Source organism: Pseudopodoces humilis, chromosome 7 (genome assembly GCF_049639895.1).
Source record: "Pseudopodoces humilis isolate 2021_Gansu_Grassland_sample_001 chromosome 7, ASM4963989v1, whole genome shotgun sequence".
NCBI classification, from domain to species: domain Eukaryota; kingdom Metazoa; phylum Chordata; class Aves; order Passeriformes; family Paridae; genus Pseudopodoces; species Pseudopodoces humilis.
This window is the reverse complement of record NC_142206.1, coordinates 26,068,313-26,092,168: the sequence shown is the minus strand read 5'-3', so window position 1 is coordinate 26,092,168 and position 23,856 is coordinate 26,068,313. Positions and strand designations below refer to the sequence as shown.

General features: G+C 44.2%; 1 protein-coding gene across 6 annotated transcripts in view; it reads right to left on the bottom strand.

Moving 5' to 3' along the window:
- Positions 1–15,868: 15,868 nt before the first annotated feature.
- MGA (MAX dimerization protein MGA) overlaps positions 15,869–23,856 on the bottom strand; it is a 60,506-nt gene continuing 52,518 nt past the window's right edge. For 5 of the 6 annotated variants that reach the window (XM_014251969.2, XM_014251972.2, XM_088057213.1 and 2 more), the window contains 4 exons: positions 22,783–23,016; positions 21,972–22,148; positions 21,398–21,550; positions 15,869–20,426 (listed from right to left, as the gene is read on the bottom strand). In XM_014251969.2, coding sequence (XP_014107444.2) covers positions 19,126–20,426; positions 21,398–21,550; positions 21,972–22,148; positions 22,783–23,016 — 1,865 coding nt within the window. In that variant the 3' untranslated portion in view covers positions 15,869–19,125. The remainder of the gene's footprint in view (positions 20,427–21,397; positions 21,551–21,971; positions 22,149–22,782; positions 23,017–23,856) is intronic. The other variant, XM_014251973.2, reaches the window with a different exon arrangement.

Here is a 23,856-nt window from a genome sequence, read left to right as displayed (position 1 = left end):
TGTGTGGGGAGCCCGTGCTGGGCTGTGCCTGGGATGGCCAGCGGTGCTGGTCGAGCTCCGGCGCGCTCTGATGGGGATCCGAGGACGCGTCTCCCACACGAGAGCCAAGTGAGAGCCGGGAGAAGGTCAAAGGGGCGTTAGAGGGCCGTTCTGCCGTGCCCGCCGCCCCTCAGGGCCCATGGTTGCTCCCTCCGCCCGCACCGTCCCCTGTCACCCTGGCCTTCTTTTCCCTGTTTGAACCTGTTAGTGTAGTGTCTCTGGCAAAATGGAATGCAGGTTGACTTAACATCCAAACTTAATACAGTAGTTCCCAAAAATAACCAAACTACACTTGCCCTGACACCACCCACAACGGCTAAGCAAATATGGAGCATGCCTTGAACAGTGACACCAGAAATTTGGAAAATTGGCCCATACATAATAAAAGAGGTAGGACAACAACAGACATCATTTAAGCCATCTTGGTGTCTCGAATGGGTTGAATTGTTGGTGGAAATTACAATGTGTCTACAATTCACTGTTTGTGGACCCTCTGACTTAAGTTGTTCCTTTTGACCAAAGCCATTTACAAATCTCGGGTGCCTCCTACCCCTTCAGAGTGGGTTGGCACACCAGGCCAAGGGGTGTTTGCTGTAATTGGGGGTGTCACAATGTCCTGACTTCCCCACACACCTGCCTGGCCATTCCTGGCTTGTCACCACATCCTGCCTGTGCCACTACAGGAGCCTCCCGGGGACCGTGAGACTGTGTCACCCTGCCGCTCTGGGGTAGGAGAGGGGATGGAGGATGCACCTTGTGCCCCCACAGTTTGGGACAGCCAACACTTCACATCTGGTGTGTGGATCTTTTACAGGAGCTTCAGTGTTCACAGAGGTGGTGTGGAGGCTGCTGGCAAAGACAAACCCATAAGCAGCTGAGCTGGGTATTCCTGAATGACCACGGGAGTCCACAACCACACAGTGGCATGGTAGGGACCCACTGCATAGGTTCCCAACTATGATGAAGTCCTGGAGCTCCTTCTCTGAGCTCTTCAAAGTTTTCATTAGGAGTCTGGCAGCCCACTGGCACATCAAGACACCCATTGAATCAGAAATTTGGACACTTGTGTGCTGGCTCCTAGCAGGTGAGAGCCTAGAAGCAAGTATGTGTCAGGCCATCAAGAGGGTTTTTCCCTGGGGCTAATACCTGTTCCCCAAGGAAGAGTTCAGAAGCCACTATGCTAATTCCTTGCTTCCCAAGTGGGAAGAGAGACAGCTGCCCTCCCATGCCATGGCAGCCACTAAATTTCAGAAGCCAGCAAGCCTGAGCTGCTGTCAGAGGGCATACATTTAGGATGTAGTTCTCTCTCTCAGTTTGAAGAGGTTGTCCGTATCAACACTGGTCACACCACAGCCCTAATGGGGAGAAAGGAAACCAGCCTTTCCTAGCATGGAAAAGTCCTGCTAGCTCCCTCTTAACATGCCCTACCATTTGCTGCAATCTGTCCTATGTCCTTGGAGTATCTTTCTGGCTCCCTACTGCCTACTGTGGGTGACTTTTCCTGCTCCCTTTCCTGTCTTTGATGATTGTCCTGTCTTCAGTGACTAAATTCAAACCCAGACTATTCATAGCAATTGGAGATGATCCTTCCAAAAATACAGGCTGTGAAAATTTGCTGAAGTTCAGGCAGAGATTTACAATGACAAATGATCCATGGGTTAGGGTCTTCCCCATGGTAGCCAGCATACTGCCAGCATCACAGCTCGTGAATGTGTGAACCTGCACCGCCGGAATTTCAGGAAAAGTTTGTTCGCATTCCAGGTGGGATTTTGAGCAGGCACAAGGGCTTGCAGGACTAGGATCTTAAGGTTTGTCTAGTCAGAAACCTGCATAAATGGTTGAAAACACCCAGAGGCATAATTGGACTTGCTTCTAATCTCTATCAGTAACTTGAAGGAAGTGAATTTAAATGTCAGTGTCTAACCTTTGATAGCTTTTGTTTTGATACATGTGCCAGATGCTTGTTGCTGCGTCAAAATGTCATAAGGTTCTGGGAACTATGGCTTTTTGAAAGATACCAAATTTTGTGGGGTTTACAATAAAATTGCAAGAGTTGTTGACATTGCAATTTTTTAAAAAATAGAAGTAATTGAAGTCCATGGAGCTAAGAGTGTTAGAATCATGGAATCATATGGGTGTCTTAGTTTTCAGCCCAACACATAGTCTGCAATACAAGAGGTGGCACATAAGAAAAGGATTCTTTTAGAAAATGTGAATATTGTCCATTCCTACCAAACCTCTTGTCCTATTGCTCAATAACAGTGTCTTTATGCTAAGGGTGAGGAGAAACTCATGAAGCAAACCAGGCTTGCTGCTGCAGCAAAAATAAAATCCCTCTTCTAGGAAGAATTACACATATGCTTAATTTTATCCAGGCTATCAATTTTAGTGAGTGGAACTACTCACAGTGGATATGGAGTTTGAAATGTGCACCAGCCTGTACAGGACTGGGACCTGGCACTGCAGAGGAAAAAAGAATGTAGTCAATAGTTCTTGAATTTCTGCTGTTCAACACTAAAACATCAGAGTCATCACATTTGGGAGAAACATGCATACATTTGAGAAAGAACTGAGGGGTGTCTTTGAAAACAAGGGACAGCTGAGATGTATGCTTGGGAGACTGTTTAAATGCAAGTAGAATTGTTCCTCTTTTGTTGGAAGCTGAGCACAGCATAATGTGATTTGTGATTACAATTCTTTGTGTCTGTGAAGTGACTGAAGAGACAGGCTAACTCTGAAACATCACTGGACTTCTAAATTCACTGAAAAGGAACTGGGACAGGGAACGGATGTTTCTGATTTTCAGACTAAAGCATACCACCTTTCTAGTTATTTTTGAAGCAGCATAAAATGTCACAGTTTTTTCCACTCTTTGTCCTAAAGAGAAAAATCTTGCCAGTGGTTTTTAAAGAAACTTTTTCTATAGTTTCATTAATAAAAACACTTGCTCTTTATTTCCTTGAGCTCAATAATTCAAAAGGGAAACAGGCAGGAAACACCAGTTTCCTCTAGGTATTGCAGTACAAGTCTTACCACACAGCTGTTTCATTGTTAGGGGTGTCTGATTTTCCAGTTGTAATACCAAATTTATGAAAGGTTAGTGTAAAACCCTTGCACTGACTACAACCACTGGAGCTTTAGCTGGAGTGAAACCAGAGCAGATGAAGCTGTCCTGTGTGGCTCCTGTTCTTACAGCCCTATCCTCCAAGAAATACCAAACCACTTGAAATGGAGAAACTGCTTCTCATCCAGTGGTAAGACTGGAAGCAATTGGTAAACCTGCTGCTCCATGAGAAGCCTCCTGATGTTGCTCTTGCTCATGGCATGAGCAGCAGTCAAGCTGGTAATCTGGTGGCCAGTCATTGTGTCAAAGCTCATTAAGGGTGCTTGTGTGGTTTGTGCTGGGGCAAGTGCTTCACTCTGTGCTCACTCACCCCAGCGCTTGCTGCTGTTTCTTTTGTTGTGCCATTATTGCCTCCACTATTGTCACAGATTACCTTTATTTCTGAACAACACTTGTGTTTTTACAGTATGTTCCTGTAGGGCCCATCTCCACAGGGCAGCGCCTTGACTGAGATCAGTTAATGATAACCAAAAGCAGCAGGACTTTCAGCTTCACTCTGGAGTCATGAATTCTTCCTTGACAGAAAGGATAATGTACCATGAATAAATTATGTCATTTATCTTTGACATTTCCAGCATTTGGTCTTGAATTATGTGTTCTTGAAGAAGTCTTCTGAGAGATGCCTTAAATTATGAAAGAACAGATGCCTCAACAAATTATATGCCATATTTTTAAGCACTAAGTAATGAAGTATCTGAAAATGTTTTTCTCTGTTGCAGAAATCCTCTGTGCTTTTCTAAGAAACAGCATTTTGCAATAGTTCTGTAATCCTGTAGGGCTCTGTACAAAATGAACATTTTGGAAATTATTTTAAAAAGAAGGTACTTTCCTAGTTAAGAATATGGTGATTTTAAAAAAGAGCACATATAAGAAGACACAAACAACAGGGCAGAAGTGCCATATGAGCCCTCTCAGTGTGATAGTAAACCTTTCCTTGAACTTGTTCTCCTTACAAAGCTCTTCTCACTGTCTGTGGCCAGGCAGGGAGCATGAGATGAGCCTCCAGACAGCCATGCTGATTTGCTGAAGGCAGATGTAGTCCCACAACTGGATACACTAAGAGCTTTCCAAACTCTCTGTTTGATGGGGCTGCAAGGTGCTCTGTGCCTCTGAAACCCTGATGTGCTGATGTTGCAGCCAAGCCCTTGGGTGGTAGCTTGATCAACCTGGGGTTTTGCCATTTTAAATTTGTTTTCTTAGTCAGAGAAACCAATGTGAGAAAGGATTTCATTTTGTCAGACACTGATGTGCTGGAGCTGACATGCTCTCTGGTACTAGAGGGAGCTCCAAACTGGAAGCTGTGGCAGCCAGCATGAGCAATTGAGGCCAGCTCAGTGACTAGGTGAGTTAGTCAGGGATCAGCATCACATTATGCAGATTCATAGTTCCCACACAGCTTAGAGGATGGGTTGATCACCTTCACATGTGCCTGCAGAAATAGTGGGTACAGACATTTTGCTCCACACTCTCACTGCTATGTTCCTGAGCAGCTTTCAGGCCAAGTGAAGAGCAGAGAACACATTTTTCCCACAAGCATTAAATTCTGTGGAAGAAGAGCATTTGTTCTTCTGTAAGAGCTGCCCACCCTCCAACCTCCAAAGGACCATAGTGCTGCTTTCCAGTTAGGATAATGACTGTCATTTCAACCTCACAGGATGTTGATTCAGCAGGGTCATTATGCCTTTTTACTCCTGCTGACTTCTTGTTAGAGCAGTGAGCAGCAGGCACTCAGATGTGGAGAGAGGGTGGAGGAGGAAAGATAAACAGCTTTGGTCTAGTCCAGAATAAAAATAAATGCATGATAAACTAGACAGGTAGAGGGTAGGAGAAGAAAAGCAGCTACCAGGCAGTACATAGAGGGCATTTCATGTTTAACTTTTCTCCATCTGTGAAAATGATGGGAACTTAATAATAATTTCATTATTAACTCCTTAATCAGATATGAATTTGCCCTGGCAAAAGTCACCCAAGAATTCTTTTCTGGACGCATGGAGGCCTCCAAAGCTCAGCGTACAGTGTGTCAGGTGATGAAACCCAAACAGAGTTAGTCGCTTTTGTTGACTTATTTTCTGGCAGTGAGCTTTGTCCCTTCCTCTCTCTCATTTATTGCCACAGCTACAAGGGATAAGCAAAACGATTTTCTGGAAATTGTTTCCAACCATAGCTTAGGTCTTTTTATCAGGCTCCTGATACCTGACCTGAAATGTTTAAAAACCAGACAGCAGTTGCACAGGATCTTTTCTTCATGTGTTCCCATAGAAAAGTCATGTAGACATGGTTCATAATGCATCCAGGGAGAATATGCTTATATCATAGATCCCAGCTGTGCTTTAAAAAAAGAAAAATATACATGCATGAATGCCATTCAGCTGGTTACCAGGAAATTGTGCTGATAAAGAGAAACCATGGGGGGTACAAACAAAATGTGTAGTATAGAAAGTTCAGCTGAAGATAGAAAGTTACTGCTTAGAAAAGGCTTGTATCCACTAAGGACTGATAGTTTCTGTAATAGGACCAAATGTGTAGAGATGTACTTAGAAATCCCAGGCACAGTTACACTCACTTTTTTTCTGAATTAAAAGAATGTGCCCTAAACCAAAGGAAAAAATTACAAATCCGTTTCAATTTTGACTCTGCTGTTATTACAGGTAAACTAGTCTCCTTATGTCTGACTCCTGTATTTCAAGGGATCAACAAAACCCATGCCCTCAATTAAAACTATTTTTAACATAATTAGCAAAGTGCTCACAAGTGTCCATTCAGCTGTGTTCTGACTCACCTGGTGCCCGAGGCACGCGTGCATCCAGTGTGCAGTGAGGTGTGCTTCCAAACCTGCTGTGATGTGGCAGATGTGATTGATTAAAAAAATTCTCTGCTGGCTGACTGAAGCCTGGAGGAATGGCTGCAGGACTTCCCACAGCCACCTTGGGCAGCACATGTGGAGAATGATCCTCAGGAGAGCCTCCTCAGCACCTGAGTGCTGCAGGGGTGGAGAAGCCTGGCAGGGCACTGCAGAGGCCGGTGGCTCCCTACAAGCGAGGCCACAGCCCCCACTTCTTCTGTTCCAGCCTCACCACCAGTACAACACTAGTTGTATGAACAGCTATCCCCACTAGCTGTGGCCTAGCCCACACATTTGTGCATTTGCCAGCTTGTGGAGGGAGATAAATGATGTTACAACCCTATTGGATTTCCACCAGAATCAGAACCTGTCTTTGTTGTCCATTTTTCAGTGGCAGGGGATGAGAATGCTACGTGGTAGCTGCTGAATGTGAACATGTTGTGCTTTCTGCTGGCTGCGTGGATGTTACAAGGGAGGATAAACATCAAGTAGAGGCAAAACTCAGCCCAGACACTGCCTGGGGCTGGTGAACTCACCACCATCACGGCTTTGGTTGGTCAGACAAGCCATGATGTGGTACCCAGGATAATCCACAGGGGTCCTTTCAAGCTTAGATCTAACAGAGTCCCATTTACACACAGGACCAAATGGTTTGACAGTCTCAAAAGCCCTCAGTGGGAATGCAGTGTTGCATGAACTCTGCCACTTTTAGAGTGTAGTTATCTGGGACCTTAGATGTGGGTAAAATAGCACCATGCAGACAGGAGAAGGCTGTCTCCCACTGACTGGTCAGGTGCCATGGCTGGCAGGCACACAGAGATTGGTTGCTGGATACTCCTGCTTGCAAGGGGAGTCCAGAGCTGAAAACCACATGATAAGAAAGCATTTGACTGAGCTGTTACTTAAATAAGGGATGCTAAATCCTTGTTCCCTTTTGTAGGAATTATTTGTGTTCCATTGTTCTCCCTAATTACCGCTCTCTGGAAATACATACCACAGGATGAAATTACCATTGAACTCTGTGAGCAGTGATAAAGGCCTCCCTTAGAGCAATCACTTTATATCTTTCCCGGTTTTGGACCCATAAACCTTTTGCAGTGAGTGGGGCTGCAGACATCTACACACTTCATCTTGTTGACAGTGGGCTTAAGATATTTGTAAAAGGTAGTCAAGAAGAGATACTTCCCACCTATGTCTTAAAAGTACTTGCAAGGGCTCGCTGAGCAGAGGTTGAAAGCTGCTGCTTGACTGCTTGAACATCATCCAGAGGCCTGTTCACTGTAGAAAGGTTGGGTTGGGCTATGTTACATTGGGCCAGGTTAGCTCCTTACTGTTACAGGCACAGAAAGGAATCACAATAGCTTTTCCAAAGATAGCTTTTCCAGCATGTGTCTAAACAACTGATTGTCCTTCACTTGTCCTCCCTCTGGCAGAGTAAGCAAGAGCATACAAACTAACAATCTTCACTCCCAGACTGTTCTGCAATGGAAAGCCCAGAGCTGTTATTTTCCAGGTTCTGCCCTCACAGAAGAGGCCTTGCAGCTTTCTATGGGGCTAAACATCAGACAGGAACAATGCCACTGCATCACTTGGCTGATGTCTCCTTGAATGTTCTTATTTGTTTAGGCCAGCTCTGCACAGACTGCATGGATAGAACTCAGCACAGAGGCTGGCCCTGGCCCAGGGGCCTGAAAGGAGAGATGCTTGCAAACCCCTCTGCTGAGCTGGTGTCCCCAATGGCCTGCTGTCTAACCTCCCCCCACTCCCCAAGGGTATGTAGGTCACTGTTCACATTGTTTTCCTCTGAGCCTCAACTGCTCCTGTTTTGCCACTTTGTTTGCAATTAGCCCGTACTTTTGCAATTGACCTAAATAAGCCCATTTGTTTCATTTTCCTCCATCCCATGCCTTATGTTTCCAGAGAGCTGTAATTAATAGGAACAATGCAGCATGAATATCATCTGCAAGCCCAAAGCAGACAGTATCCTGGCTGGAGTTAGCCCTGCTCTCGGTGCTCCACAGCAAGCTGGCAATATAAACCAGAACTCAGGAAGCTTTGGGTTTTGCCCTGAGATAAAGAAAGCATGACAGATCTTGACTGTGCTGTATGGTCTCCACAGATGCCTTTTATTATTACTACTGTTAGCAAAATTAAAGAACTAGAGCAAGGTTGTAAGTGAGCAGGCAAATACGGAAGTCCCTCTGATAGCAAGTGATGTCAAAGTGTTATATTGCAAGCCATGAAACCCACCCATTTGTATCAGTTTTCGCAGCTGCTCATTTTGCCTCCCACAATCACACTTAGCACAGTGATGATGTTCTAAATTTCCTCTCAAGTCACAACCCTGCCTTCCCTATGAGGTCTGAAGTGTGAATGCTGGAAAATCAAATGCAACAGAGCATGGAAGTTACCCCACTCAATCTCTCATGCTGTTGGGCAATACTCAGCTGGACGGGTTTCAGGCACTACTTTTTGCCTCAGTTTTCCCATCTGTTCCCACAAACTCCTGCTTGGAAGGGAACACCTCATGAACATTTCCTTTATTTGCACTACTTTTTGCCTTTCACATCCTTAAAAGACAAAAGTAAACAACAAAACAAAACCTTGCAAGAGAGCTTTTCCCAAAACTTCCTGTTGTGTTCCAGAGCTTCCCACAGAGATGTTCTGCTGCTTCCCACCGGCGTGTCCATCTCTGTGTTCCCCTCCTGCCAGCAGGGCTGTGTCAGGGCCCATATGTCAAGTTGGCACAGAGGTCAGTACCGAGGCCCACAGGGGTTGTCACAGAGCCTGCAGAAGAGGGCTTTGCACTGTGGCATCCCTGAACACCAAGCTCCATCCTCTCCCCTCAGAGATGCTGGAGGAAGGCACAGGGAATGAAGTGCAAACTACATGTCATGCTGTTTGGAAACAAAATACCAGAAATGCTGGCACTGCATCTATTTGTAGTTTTCCTGACATGTTGCCAGTATCCTACCTAGGAGTATGCAGTCAGTGTCAGTCCCTTTGCTCAGAATTGCTTCTCTAGAAAGACTCAGAGAGGACTTCAGTCGGTGTCAGAGGGAAAGCACAACCCGGTCCCAGAGCAGACTCTGTCGAGCAAGCAGGGAGACAACATGGAGATAGGCACAACAAGAGCTGTGACACTTGGTTGTGGAACTGGGGTTTTCCAATAAGCCTAAATTTTGTGCCCAACTCTAACTTAATTTCCTTGGGACCTAGAGCAACATATTACCATAAACCCCTTTTAAAATTGCCTCCATTTAACCTCTTGCTCCTTGACACAGACTTTGAGATCCAGGTTTCCCCCTTTCTCTGTAATATACCCTGGCTTGCAAAATTCACCATGCAGAACGAAATCTGAACTTTCCACTCCCCATGGCAACCATAATTCAATTAAACAAGACAAACCTTGGACAGCAGTTGATCCTTGGACAGGACGTGGTATACTGAATACGATACCAACAGGAGGACAGTGAAACACAAAACTTGTGAAACAATCCTGTTAAAAGAGAGTTGGCAAGTGGGTGCCCTTCAGGACAAGGACACACACAAACACACACTCTTGCCTTTCTTTAGTCCAGCACACTTTACATAGATGACAACAAATAGGAAGGACTGGGATTAATGGCAACTTTTGTGTGCTTGCAAGTCTATCTGAAGAGCACTCAAGTGCACATTTAACTTCTATTGATGGATGCATTTGTTCCCATTGCTAATGTGCAAATACAGGTCTGACTAGGGATGCTTTCCTTAAGCAGTGCCAATGTGAGCAGAAAACAAATGTCAAATACAAGAAAACTGCACACAGCCCATTAGTCATCTGGCTGGATGACTGACTGAGAGGGAAATATGAAAGTATAGCCAGATCACACTCTCACGGTGGTGAAAAAAGGAAAACATGGTGACTAAATACCAAAGTCACAGCAAACCCAAACATTATTCTCAGAATTACTAGAATTAGGAATGCTAGAAGGCTGCTAGCAACAGCCTAGAAATGTTGGCCAGGAAGAAGTACTTTCTCCATCCCTTGAGGTTTTTAAGTCCTGTATGAAGAAAGACCTGACCAGCCTGATTTGATCTCATGGCTGCCCGTGCCCTGGACAGGAGGCTGGACTACAGATCTCCAGAGGGCCTCTCCTATGTGAATTTTCCTGTGATCCTATGAGTGCCTATGATTCAGCATACAGAGAAGGCAACTACTGACATTGCCATGACAACAAACTGGGTCTCTGCTGGTGTTCCTGCAAAGAGAAGAGCGCACGCTTCCTTGAGAGGAATGTTCACAAACCCCTCAGGATATATAGCACTAGATTCTTTGGAGCTTTGCTTTCAATCTAATGAAAGAATTAATGGGTTATCAGCTTGTTGCACAGTTCATTTCTGCTTCTGTTTCAATTTTCTTTTTTTTCTAAGATAGTGAAGAGAAAATTACATGCAATCTTGCAAAAAGAAGATAATTACATCCTCCCCCTTGGGGTGACAACCAAAATGGCTTCAGCAAATACTCCCAGTGCCAGTGGGAGGCAGACAGTCAGCAGCCAGGGCCAGCTGCATGTGGCTCAGCACAGCCAGCCCAGTGCTGTAAAGCGTATTCCTTCACCATTTGCCCTGTGGTCTTCCTAAATAGAAGCACATGAAGTGAAACACTTCCAATGTTTTGTTCAAATACAGCAAATAAAATCTCAGCTGTGGAACCCAGGAGTTGAAAGCTGGGAGCTGGGCAGATTCAAGGCAGTGGTGCTGCAGTGGCCGGTCACGCAGCCGGGACTGGTGGCAGGGCCGTGGGACTCTGCTACCGCAGCTTCTGTCTGTGGGGGAGCTTGGAGACATGAGAGCACTGGGGCCTGAGGAGCCGCAGCTGCAGCAGCAGCTCTGTGTCCAGCCACACAAGGGCTCTGCTCTCTGCCACGTCTGCCTCGCAACCGGGTGCCGGAAGCACAGAGCACCTTCAGAGGCAGGGGGCTGCTTGGTTTCCTGCATGCTTCTACCTCTCAGCCACAGTCAAGGATCCAGCCCCCTGGGACTCACCTTCAGCCAGGAATAACTTCTGACTTGAGGCAATTTTAGTAGGTCACCAACGCCGCTGGCTTTTTCCTTTGGCAGTTATGCTTTCCTTCCTCACCCTATGAAAATCAAGTTTTCTTTCAAACATGAATGTGCCCCTTGTAAGCTGATCTGTAATATAATTATTTTCTCCCTTGCTCAGCAAACTTTGAAAAACTGGACATTTTCCCCATCAAAGCCAGACAATGAGGCCTTGTCTACGCTGGAGCACAGTAGTAACAATTCCCACTGTGGCTGCCATCAGTTCAGTTTGCCTGGTGGGAGCCGTTTATTAACATTTTTTTCCTGAAGACTAAGCCTCCCGGTTCAAGTTGATTGCCCCACTTGTCAGAGCCACAAAACATTTGTGGGGCAAGATTTTTTTGCCATTCAAAAGCTAAGGAAGCAATTCAAAGCTTTGCAAAAGCAGTCATGAGCTGCAGGTCTTGAGCCATTTTTAAAAACCGAGTAGCCATTGTAATCTAGGAGTGCAGACACTACTCCTAGAACTGCAGACATTACTCCTAGAACTAGAGGTGATCAAATCATGTTTTACTCTAGCTACATAATGTTTTATAGTAACATCCAGGTTCAGCACGTCTCTGAAATAAGGCACAACATTAGCTCACACCTTTTCAAAGCTCAGCACTGCCTGTGCCTCAGCTTTAGGCTGGGACAGACAGCTTCTTATCAAGAGCTATGCCCCCATGGGGCCATGGGGCGCCACGGGGACCAAGGGCTCATGGCTGAGGACAGCGTAGCTTCACCCGTGCCAAGCAACAGCTCCTGCAGGAAGAGGCACCTTTAGCTGCTGTTTACACAAACAGCTCCAGCCTTCATTGGATACCAGAAGAAACCAGACACCTTGTCTCCACTGAGGTTTTTCCTTCAGGAGAAAATAAACTCAGCAAGGAATTCCAGGATCCCTTCAAAAATTTCTATTTTTCAAAAATTCAAAAATTGCTGTTTTAGGACACCTTAGGCTGGAACATGTTTTGTGAATAGAAGAGTACAGCCGGCAAGCCCTCAGCCATGCAGAGGGCAGGGCCAGCCAGAGGGGAGCAGAAGAGAGCAGAGGGATTGGCTTGACACTGCTGCTCCTCAGAAGAGAAAACCCAGCACATGCTGTGCTTAGCAGCTGACTTGGTGCCAGAAGGCGAATGTAGCCACAAGCCTGGGGCTTTGAGGTGCTGGTGTGTGTGTCATGGTGGGCCAGGGAGCAGGGCAGGAAGCAGCAGGGTCTAAGCTCCTTTTTCTTACACACAGGAAGGGGCTCAGAGATCCAGTCCCAAGCAGGCAGAAGGACTGGTGGAAGAAGAGGAGAAAGAGGAGCACCTGCCCCTCAGGCCAAGAGCAGGTGCTCCTTTCTCGTGCAGCTGCTGCAAGAGGGTCTGGCACACAGGGCACTGTGAAGGCAGCAAGGGATGGGTGGTGCAAGACCTGGCAGCAGCTTCCCCAGTTGCTTCTGCCATACTACTGAGTCAGCTCCAGTGCAGACCCACCCTTCTCCTCTCACTGCTGCAGGAAATCCTGGCCAGGCACTGGAACGGAGGCTACAGTGGCACGTGCTGTGGCAACAGCCTTCAGCTGACAGTGGTGCACTGTCCTAAAAACACCTGTAAAGCTCTTATTGTCCTGCTAATGGACTTCTTGTTAAACAGAACAGTCAAGCTGCTGCCACAAATCAAACAAGTCCTGATCATACTTTCACTCTGCAGAAGGTCCAGAGGAAGGGGGATGGGGTCATCAGTCATCCCATCCTCATGGGCAGAAAACACACTGTGCTGTTCCATAAACCAGCAAGCTTGTGTCATGCACTCATCCTCCCTTTTGGTTTTTTATGTAGATTTGGTCCAGCACAATTTAAAAAACAAATTCTGGCCTCTTTTTTGAAGATGATTGGTATTAACGCTGGGGTTATGTTACATTTTTTGCCTAAGAATAATCACAGATCACTGGAACCCAAAGTCCAGGGGTCAAAAGTCTATTTTCCAGATCCAGTGGCACCTCAGAAGCATGAAGAGTTTTATATCCTTGCAGTGCTCAGTAGCCTCAGCTCCAAACTGGAGCCCATTGCTCATGTAAGCTCTGCAGACCCACACGAGCCTACAGACCAGAAACTTTGTGCCCTGAAGAAGCCAGGGAAGAGCTGTGCACCCGCACGTTTTGCTGCTCTGTTGGGGGCAGCTACAGCCCTGCCCCAGCAGACCCGGGGTTTGGCCAGAGAGACAGACCAGGAAGAGCTGGGCAGGCTGTTTCATACAGCTGTTGCCTAAGGAGTTAATCGGTGCTGAAAGCCGCTAAAAATGGCATGCAGCTTATGTCTGCGTATCTTTTTTTAGCTGCTATTTAATTGCCTGGTTTCAGCCCACGAGGCACAGCGTGCTGCGGCACTTGCCAGGGGCACCGCTCTGCGCCACACAGGGGAACTACAGGAGCAGGCAGGGAGCCCTGCGCTCAGCAGGGATGGGAAAGGGAGTCAAAGGCAGCAGGAAAGCCTGTCTCTTCCTCCTCAGAGCTGGTCCCAGCAGGCTGGCAGAGATTGAGCCCTGCTCTTACAGTACAGCAGCCCATCTGCTCATACCCATGCAGCTGTGACTGCCCCTTGATAACCCCCCATCACATCCAGGCCTTACAGGCAGGGACCCTGGTTTGCTGGCAGCTACTCCCATGCTGAGAGCTGAGACAGCAAGGCAAAATGCTGCCTTCAGGTTCGAGTCCCTCCACTCTCATCTCCAGCATCACTTTACATTGGAGAGCCAGGACCAACAGCTGTAACCTCGAGGAACCTCAGTCCTGTACGCTAACAGCCCTACAAAAGTCAGGGAACTCTCACAAGAGCAAGATGAACCAGGTAAGTTCCACCATTAAAGCAAGGTGAGGTCTTTGTGCTGCCACAGAGAGCGGCCCCACCAAAGCAGGGGACAGCGGGGTCATTCCCAAACACATCAGCACAGGTCAGACACCCCAGGCTGCTGGGCTGGATGCATAATTGGGTCAGACAGACACAGCCATAGGTCTCAAAGGCCTTCCTGGCATCTGGATGTGCTTGTGCTGAGGAGCGTGCAGGAGGTCATGGAAAGACCAGGGCAAAGGTCTTTCAGCTGTTTGAAACACTGCACTACACTGTGAGGCCCAGGCAGCTGGTCAGGAGGACACATTGAGGTTTTCCTCTTCATCAGGAAAGACCCAGAGAAGTGGAAACTAAATCCTTCTAGGGGTAGAACTCTATTAACAGAATGAAGAGAGGAACACCTCCAGAAGAGCTTCTCACCTGTCAGATGCCTCCAACTCCCAAGAGACACAAGATGGACAACTGAAGTGCGAGCTGAGGCAACACAAAATCCAAATGAACAGGAACAGCCAAGTACACCGTGGTGTAATGATGCCTTCTTGGTCTGCAGCAGCATTTGAAAGGGCAAATAGATGAGGCAATGAGCTCAAGTGACAACAAATGGCATTACAATTCCTCCACTACCATGACCCCAAATGACAGTTATTAATTTAGATTCCATTCATTGCCAATTATAGACAAACGGGTCCTGCAGAGTTTTGGATTGCATTTATGGACTCAAATCTGGCTGTAGCATCAGTTACTGCAAAGGCACCCTGAAACTATTCATTGCAAACAGTTTATTTGTACCAACATCTGCATCCCCATGAACATGATGAATAATGCTGAAAAACACAGATCCCCAGCACAGATTGTTGGCCTCTATTGGAAAGTTCTTTCCATTGCAAGCCTGACTGGATATATTTCATGCTTATAGTTCTTTCTATTCCAAGAAGTAACTTTAGCCCTTAAAATAAGGAGTAATAGGATGAGGCCTTGCTGAAAGGTTTAATGAGAAATTTCAAAAAATATGTTGACTATTGACCATTTTTATCAATTCTTTCCTGTGAGCTCGGATGTTCCTCTTTAAATAAAAATAAATTCTGTGACACGTCTTCTCCAGTCAATTGCTTACCCTCATGTGTACTTGTTCTCTTCATTGTACTTTCTTGCATTTTCTCATGTCTGTAAGGCTAATTTCTCATTTGTAGAAATGTACTACATAACAAAGAAAAAAAATACCACCAAAAAACTCCAAACAAAAAAACACAAAAAAACCCCTGAAACCAAACCAAAACCAAATTAACAAAAACCATAAAAAAACCCTCAACACCAAAAAACCCCCAATCAACTGATCAATCACCAAACAAAAAAAAACCAAAAACAAACAAACAAAAGAACCCCCACACACTTGCAACTATGTTATATTCCATCTACTGCACTTGGAAGCCATAGACAGCTACTGGTTATGAGAATCTTATCTATTTCTTTTTAAAAAGCCTCTCTCTCCTCTGATACTTCACTTGAAGGCAGATCTGCAAACCTGTTCCCATAGGACAGCCCTCCTGTTCAACTTCTCTAAAAGAAACAAAGGATAAACCCGGGGTTGGGGTTGGGGTACGGACTGGAGAAGACTTTTCTGGGGGCTTAATCTCTCAGCCCTCAGTTTTTTTTTCATTTTGTGCCATGACCAAATGTTAAACCACCCTGGCTTCCTGCTCAGGATACATCTCGTAGAAAATAAAATCCCTTTGGTGCCTTTTCTGCACTCAGCAAGTCAAAATTCCCTCTCACAAGCGATGACATTTCCTGCATACTGCTAAGACTAAAGGGAGAAATCTCTGAGTTGTCTGATCACTTGAACCAAAACCCAAATGCCTGCACTGCCAAAACTTCCGCCTCAGAGCATACCACGTTCTCAGGTCCAATGCCAGGTGCCACCAAGAGCCCACCATGTCACTTCTGCTCCCTCTCTCTCCCTGTAACAAACTTTCAAAGCCAGTTTCTAGTTGACCTTGATTGGTTTATTTTAGTTTTACACTTTGTCTCTCACATACAGTTAAGAGTCTTGTACTGTTAGATTTCTACAAAAATATCAATTTTTCAAAAGCAAAAAAGAGGGAAAGATATATTTTAATATATAAAAGGAAAAAAGCTAAATCTGACATTTCATTATATTCTTAAAAACATTCCAGTCTATTTACAGATGTGTAAAAAAACAAAGAAAATCTCCAGGTCTCTTGGTCAAGCGAGAGCGTGCGCCTGGCAGGGGTTTCCTTGGTTCTCCTGTTTCCAGAATCTTCTCATTAGGTGTCATATTCTATGATTATTGCCTCAAATGACAGCATATGTAATTTTTTAAACGTAGACTAAATGGAGATTAAGGGAAGAGCAAAGAGTCAGCATTTAAATTCACAGCAAAATATTGTGCTGCAGACACGAGACAGTGAAACGGGCAAAACCCGAGAGCATTTCAAACATGCTTTGTTGGCTGGTAGAACCCATCAAAGATCTTGGAACCACACCAAATGCCGCCTTTTACAGCCAGACTGGGGGGACTGTTCTTAGTTAACTTACTAATAACATTTAGGGACCAAAAGGTTTTGCTGTCATCTTGACATCTTTACATTTTTACTGCAGTAAAATTCTTTTACTGCCCAGTGCCAAACAGTAAATTCACATCCAGAAATTTTATGCTACCAGATAATAAACAGAACATCCTCAAAAATACAGCATTTCTTTTAGATCATACATGATCAGTTATCATGTTATTGACTTCTCTGTCCCACAGAGAGCACACAGTTCTGTGTGTGCTAATTAAAATTGGCTGTTTGGAACCATAAAGAAGTGAGGTGCAGAAACAAGGGCTAGTTGTTAGGCGTTAATTAAATTAGGAATTTAAAAGTAATGACAGCACAAGTCTTGTTGCTGTTTCTTGCACAGGAGGAATGAAATCTATTGGCAAAACAAATGGCCACAAGTTAAAAAATAAGCAGCTTCAGCCTATTGGAAATGCTCAGAACCAGATTCCCAGGTAGAATAATAATTTAAGTCTGATGTAGAACTAGTAAAATAATTTAGTTACTCCAGATTTCTACTAGTTTAAAATAAGGTTAAAATCCTTAATAATAAGCAGTGTTTGTCTAAGTACTTACTGGGATTGTAAATCCCATTTCCTAAGGCAGTAAGTAACAACTGTAAGACCCGGCAGGACTCTCACAATGACCTAAACTCTCTTTTCCAAATCACTAATATGAGACTTGCATGAAATACTACAATAGTAAATATGCAAAAGGCAATAGAGAGTTGTTTGAAACTACTTTTAAACACACTGTTTAGAATGGCCAAGTGAAAAGTCTTTTTTATGTAGTCTCTGGAGTAACTTTACACACACTGAGCTTGAAGGGCTTCTCTCCTCTGTGGCATAATATAAGTAAAAAGAAGATGAGGAAACACCCAAGGTATGTCTATTCCCTGATGGATCTAACCTAGACAGGGATCCAGAAGATGCAGCGTACTGAACAGGGCAGATGGTTGTAAAGACACTGCTCCCTCACTATGGAAGAACATCACTCGCAACACCTGCACAACCTCAGTGCTGGAAGGATGAAATTCCTGGATTACTGCATCACCAAAGATGGGGAATTTGGAGGGCAGAAGGTAATCCCAGCTGCTGCTGGGGAACAGTTAAGACATGGAATTACATTCCTAAACATAAAAAAAAATGCACCATTGAAATTCTGTATAAGTTTCAATTTTCACGGCAACATTTTTTACCTTTTTGGAGCAGTTAAGAAGCCCCCCAAGCGCACCGTAACTTATATTTACAAACTTGATAGGAAAAGATTGTGTATACACTCATTAACAAATCATCTCTCCGAGGCTGAAAACTTCATTTGTCAAGAAAACTATGAAAACAGAAATTGTGTACAAAAATATAAATATCTTTACAGTCTGCAGGCCCCTCACAGTTCAACAGTTGAACAGTGAAGAACATCTACAGGTTATTGAGTAAGCAGTGGCAGAGAAGAATAAAAAATACATCTTGTGATTCAATACTGCCCTATTTCCCTGGTAATGAGCATTTTTGTTGACTTTTTTTGCTATACACAGCTTGTGCAAATGCAGTGAGAAACCTCTGAGTACCTTTCCTGAATTTATAAAGAAATGAAAGGTTTGGAAAGCTATACACATATTTTCATATTTACATTCACATGTACACCTCGCTCACTTACGCCAGGCTACAAGACTCCTGAAAGCATTCTGTGTTTTCACAAAGCAATACCTGGTATTAACATTCCCAGCCACCACATATATCTTGAAGAATGACAGAAGGAAAGAAAACAGGACCTGGGAGAACGCTTGAGCTACTTCAGCATGTATTTAAAGATGTAGCAATAGGGTGCCCACATTTTCTTTCAACTCTCTGCAATTTTTCCTTACAGATGTCCTAAGCATCAAAGGGGGAAGTATTTGTATGGGGGCAGAAGGTGAGAGTGAGGACAGTATTATTAAAGTTAACATACTGTCCTCCTTCTAATTACATTGAGAAATGTATTTTTCTTCCCCAAGCAGTGAGAGCTATAAATGTTTATTAAAATTTTCTGCATAAGCATAAGCTCTTAGAAAGTTTCTGCAAGAGAACTATCTAGCACCAAAGAAAAAGCCTTTTCACTTCAGCCCTCTGCAGTCTCAGATTTCCCTTCTGCTGCTCTAGGCATCAACTTTGAGAGTAACTACAACCTGATTTCTGCATATTTATCATATTCTGCAAATATTAAAACAAGCAAATGTGAACAATGCCATTTCTGCATAGATAATTTGCCTGGTACAAAAACAAATAATCCATATTTTTTCCCCCAACAAGACAGCTGCCTCCCTACTGGGGAGAGAAAGAAAAAATCTCCTTTCAACAGCCTCAGTTTCTCAGTCCCTTGACAAACTATTTCTGTGAAGAACCCAATTTTGGAAGGATACCATGTGCCCAGCAATGGTTATAGATCGTCTTTGCTGTCTTGAGAAGGGGAAGGAGAACACCCAGAATACAACAGTGAGGTAAAAATACATCAACATGCTTAAAGTTTCCTAACACTTATTTGACAATTTGGGGCCTGCCCCTCAGATGAACACAGTGCTGATGCTATACAGAAAACAAGTATTGCAGACAAAGGAGGCTGCTGAACAATGACACTGGCTCACACTGCTCTAGATCTCTGTTCCAGTCTGATAAAAAAATATCTGCACTTATTTGCCTGCTGAATTTGAAGGCAAGGTCCCAGAAGTATTCAACTTTGCAACCACAGGTGCTAATGTGGGCATTACTTTGTTATCCTGTCCTTCTTGAGGAGTTGCAGGTAATGAATTTTTTGCCCCACTAGGTGCCAGTTTTGCAACTACAGGTGCCAGTAAGGGCATCACTTTATTACTCTGCCCTTCTGAGTCCACTGGCAGACTTGCCACTTTTAAACCAAGTGGTGCCAGCTTGGGCATGGGCCTCCATGACGTGTCAGCATTACTGGCTTCTGGATTAGTCTTCATCTGCAAAACTGGTGGAGTCACACTAGCAGCATCTGACAAGGTTGTTACTGTTTTGCCATTCCCACCACTGGTTACAGACAGATTGGAAAGTGGATTCTTCATTTCAGTACCTATCACTATCTTTAAGACATCTGTTTCAGATGAAGGCTCCCCAGAGTTCTTGTCCCCATCACTGAGGTCATCATCTTCCAGGTGCAGCAGAAGGGGGCTTAAAGAGCCACCACTCCCTGGAACTTCAGAAAGGTCCTTGAAACTGCTTCCCAAATGGCCAAACTGGAAGGAAGACCCATCTGCAGTGGAGAGATCACTGGCTGTTCCCCGACAAGCTTCTGCATCTTTATGAGAGAAATCTGAGCTGAGGGCACCAGGCAGCTCTGACATGGCTGAGGCATCGTCATTCAGCTGCTGGTTGAGGAAGGCGATTTCATTGAGCAGAGAAGTGAGGGTTTCATCAGTGTCATCACTCTCCTCAATGCTGCTCAGTATCTCACTTGTATCCAGGTCTGCTTCCTCCATTGCCGATGCTACTTTCCTCAGTTCCATTTCTATCCTGGAATCTTTGATCTGCAGCTTGCGGAATGATAATTCTTTGGATTTTAATCTTTCCCCTCCACAATCACCATCTTTCCTCCTGGCTTGGTTTCCTACAAACTCACCAATGCAGAGCTTTTTGCTGAAGGACTCTGGAGGTTCCTTTGTACGTGATATGTTCCAGAGTTGTGGAAGGGCATCTTTATTTTCAAAGAAAACTTTTGTTGGACCTGTGGTATTTCTTCCATCTCCGCCACTGTCTCCCAGACCTGGTTTGGCTTTTTCTTCTGCAAGGATGTTGCCACTATTCGTAGTTTCAAGGGGTGCTACAGCCAAGGATTGCTCAGAAGCTGGACTGCCTGCAGCTGCTGTTGCATTAGAGTTTTTGTTTCGGTTCAGGTTTAGATTCATGCCTGCTTCCGCAGCCAGTGATGTTACATTAACAATCTTTGGCATCATGAATGAATCTTCGTTTTCTGCAAAACCACACAAAGCAGCATCCATCAGGATATGTGTTAACTGTGAGGTAATTCCTAACTAAGTATAATTTGCTCACTTTCAGGTCTTCCTCAAATAAAGTTCAATTTAAACTGCTTACACAGTTCTGGTCAACTGAAGCTTTAACACACCAATAGCTTAATTTTCAACTTGTAGAACAAGAGCAAGCTCCAGTGCAACCAGCTGCAACACTTGCAGTTCATATGGTGATGCACAAGACAAACAAAATGAGAATTTTTCCTCTTACTGTTTTTTTTAAGCTTTGTTTTTATGACCAGTATTGATTTTGTGCTCTACAGACACATTCCAAGGGACTAAATGATTACTTATTTTCTGCCTCCAAGCCGTTCCTGGTTAACAGCACTCAGATTTTTCCCAGCCCTAAATCTGAAGTGAGCTTTCCTTTTTTCATTATGACCAAATGACTACAAGGAAGCAGAAAGTGATTGGCTTGCCTCTAGCACAACAGATGGCAAGCAGAACCCTGCTGGCAGGAACCACCCCACACCTAGATCCAATGTACAGCACGAGGTCCTGAAAAACAGCCCTCCCATGGGCAGCAGAGCTGGCAGGGTATGGGAAGGGGTTGTGCCACACTAAGAGCCTGGATATTACAGGCAAAAATTTTCAGCAGCTCCAGCACCACTCTGAACTGAAGGTTCCCCAGGAGGATGCATTACATCACAGACACATCTCAGTATTCACTCATCCTGACTTTCCTGAGGGCAAGCAGGGTCAGTCAGATGAAGGAAAAGTTAAAAAGCTCTAATCTATAATCTCCTCAAGGCCCCTCTAAACTTTTCAAAACATTTAATAGTGATTTTCTTTGAATTCCCAGACTATAACACCTATCATTACTTTCTAGTGAGAAAGCAATTTACCTTCAGTTTTGCAGGGATAGTGCTCCCCGCATGCAAGCACAAAGATTCATGAAAAACAAAGAGCTTACCTGAATGGGGTGCTGTAGCTGATACCACTGTTGAGGGCACTGGATTTTCAGCAACAGTTGACAGTGTAATAGGAATGGTAGAGTTAGTAAGGATTCCTTTTACTTGGACAGGAACTGTTGATCCTGGCAGTTGAATCATCACAGAAGTAATACCTTAACCAAGAAAAGCAAAACAGAGGATGAAGTGGAAACGAAAGCCTTTCAGATACTCAGATACAGTACATTCAGATACTTCAGATACTCCTGGAAAACAGGAAGTGGATACTTCAAGGCAAGACTTCACATTATAATAACACCTTAAAGTAGTAAAAACAGAAATGCAGACTGCTTATGTGATTAGGAATTCTTCCCTATGTTTCCCTAATTTCTGAATAGCAAAATTTTAACACATTCTACTTAACCTGTTGATAAACTGAGTTAATGACATGTAATCTCTCTTATCAGAGTCAAATTCTACCTCAGTCAAATTGTAAAAAACTCCTAAGTATTAAAGCAAAATCTATTCACTTCATAAATTGCTCTGCACATCTATGAACAGCATTATACTGATGAACATCATCCCATGTGATCCTACCTGGCTGTGTTGTCATGGCAGTACCAACCCCTCGAGGCTTTAATTCAGCCTGCAACAGTGTGGAAGGAACAGCTGCCACCTGCCCTGGGACCAGGGGGCTCTTCAGAGTAAGCACCTGCCCCTGTGGAGTCATCACTACGCTTGCAGCCGTGAGTGTGAGAGAGGCTGAGGAGTCCTCTGCAAGAAAAGAAGTACATAAAACACTCATTTATTCTGGCACAGCACCCAGCGAGCCAGCATTAGGTACAGCTCTGGAAGGAGTTATTCTTTTGGTCCTTCCTACATTTATGATGTGATGGTCTCCATAAATGTTGAACAATTCTCTACAGGTTCTCAGCCACAAAAGAACTCTAGGTATCAGAAAACTCTGTCAGCCATTTAATTTTAGAGCAAACTTCCACCATGTTGAGAGCTAGCATTTTGAGGAGGGAGACTTTAAAGAGTCTGTTCTAGCAACCCCAGCATGCTGGGGATTGAACTTCGGGTTTTGAGTCAACAGAAAAGGAACCACCTTCAACTCTTCACCGCTGTATTGCAGTGAAACTCCCTGAGATCAAAGGACAACTTAGTAAGAATTTACTTCCCATCATTCCGAAACTCCGAAGTCACATTCACCTGAAGATCTCAATCGTACTGGTCTCATCCTTACTGAAAACAAGTGGCTCCACACCTATCATATGGACATTTCCCAGTCCTGTGCACAATTCTGTTTCAGGAGTGAGGCTGCCTGCACAAGCCAGCTGGCATTTTGCCCTCCCACAGGGTGCAGCTTCAACGGCTGTCTCCCCTTGATGCACCACTTGTAGCCCACCTGTGGCCCGGCCTCCTCTCCTGGCAAGTATCAATGGCTTGCCCCTTCTGTTTGTCATCGCTATCGGGGCTGGCTCTCTGGGGGCAGCAGAGGATCCCTCTTGCTGGGTGCTAGCAGTGGAGGGTGCAGCTGATTTCTGTGGCTCAGGTTCTTTCTTCTTTTTTTGTGCTTCTATTGCCTTTTGTTTAGCATAAATATATTCCAGCTTCTTCAGGACAACCTCTTCTGTCTTTCCTACAGAAAAATTATCAGAGAGTCAGCCTATCTTCAAACTCTTTCCAAAACTAAAATGCTGAAAGTAGAACTAGTAATATGCTAAGCTGACATTATTCAATTACCATAAAACAGATAACTGCCATCCCCACCAAGTAAATAGGATACTTAATATCAGAGGGAAGCATTTACCTATTTATTCCAAGGTTTTTTTTCCCCCTTCAGAAACATTCACACATTTTAGAACTTATCTGCCATTTTGATAAGCAGAAATTAGCCTGGAAAAGCACAGGCTCTTGATGAACAAGAGTTGAAAACACCCACAACTATGAAAAAAATCCTTCCATGTCTCCTAATGATTAACATACAACTACTGGACAAAATGCTACCTTTACCAGGAATGAAATTTCTTGGACTAATGAACCTTGTTACTCAAATGACACTTGAATGTAAACTCACATATAGTTTACCATTGCCATGAAATTCTAACCCTGTACAAACACACAGATTTTATAAAAAATTTATTTTCTGCATACACATTTTATGTGTTTAATATGATAATAATATGAAATACACAGTTTAATACAATCTAAGTTAATGTGACTTTACTGGCTTGTTTTCTGCTTAGTGTTTATGTTCTAACATTATGGTATATTTTTAATTAAGTCTATATTTAATTAACTATCCTGTGAGAGTACCTTTTCCTCATCAAATCTGAGGTCTTCACTAGGAATACAGAAGATCAGGTAACTACTTTGTGAAGTTATTTGCTTTCATTCTCTGCTCAAAAGGCCTCTCATACATTTCTAGGTTACTAGACTTCACTACAACACTTTTTACTTATTATAAATCAAATACCTT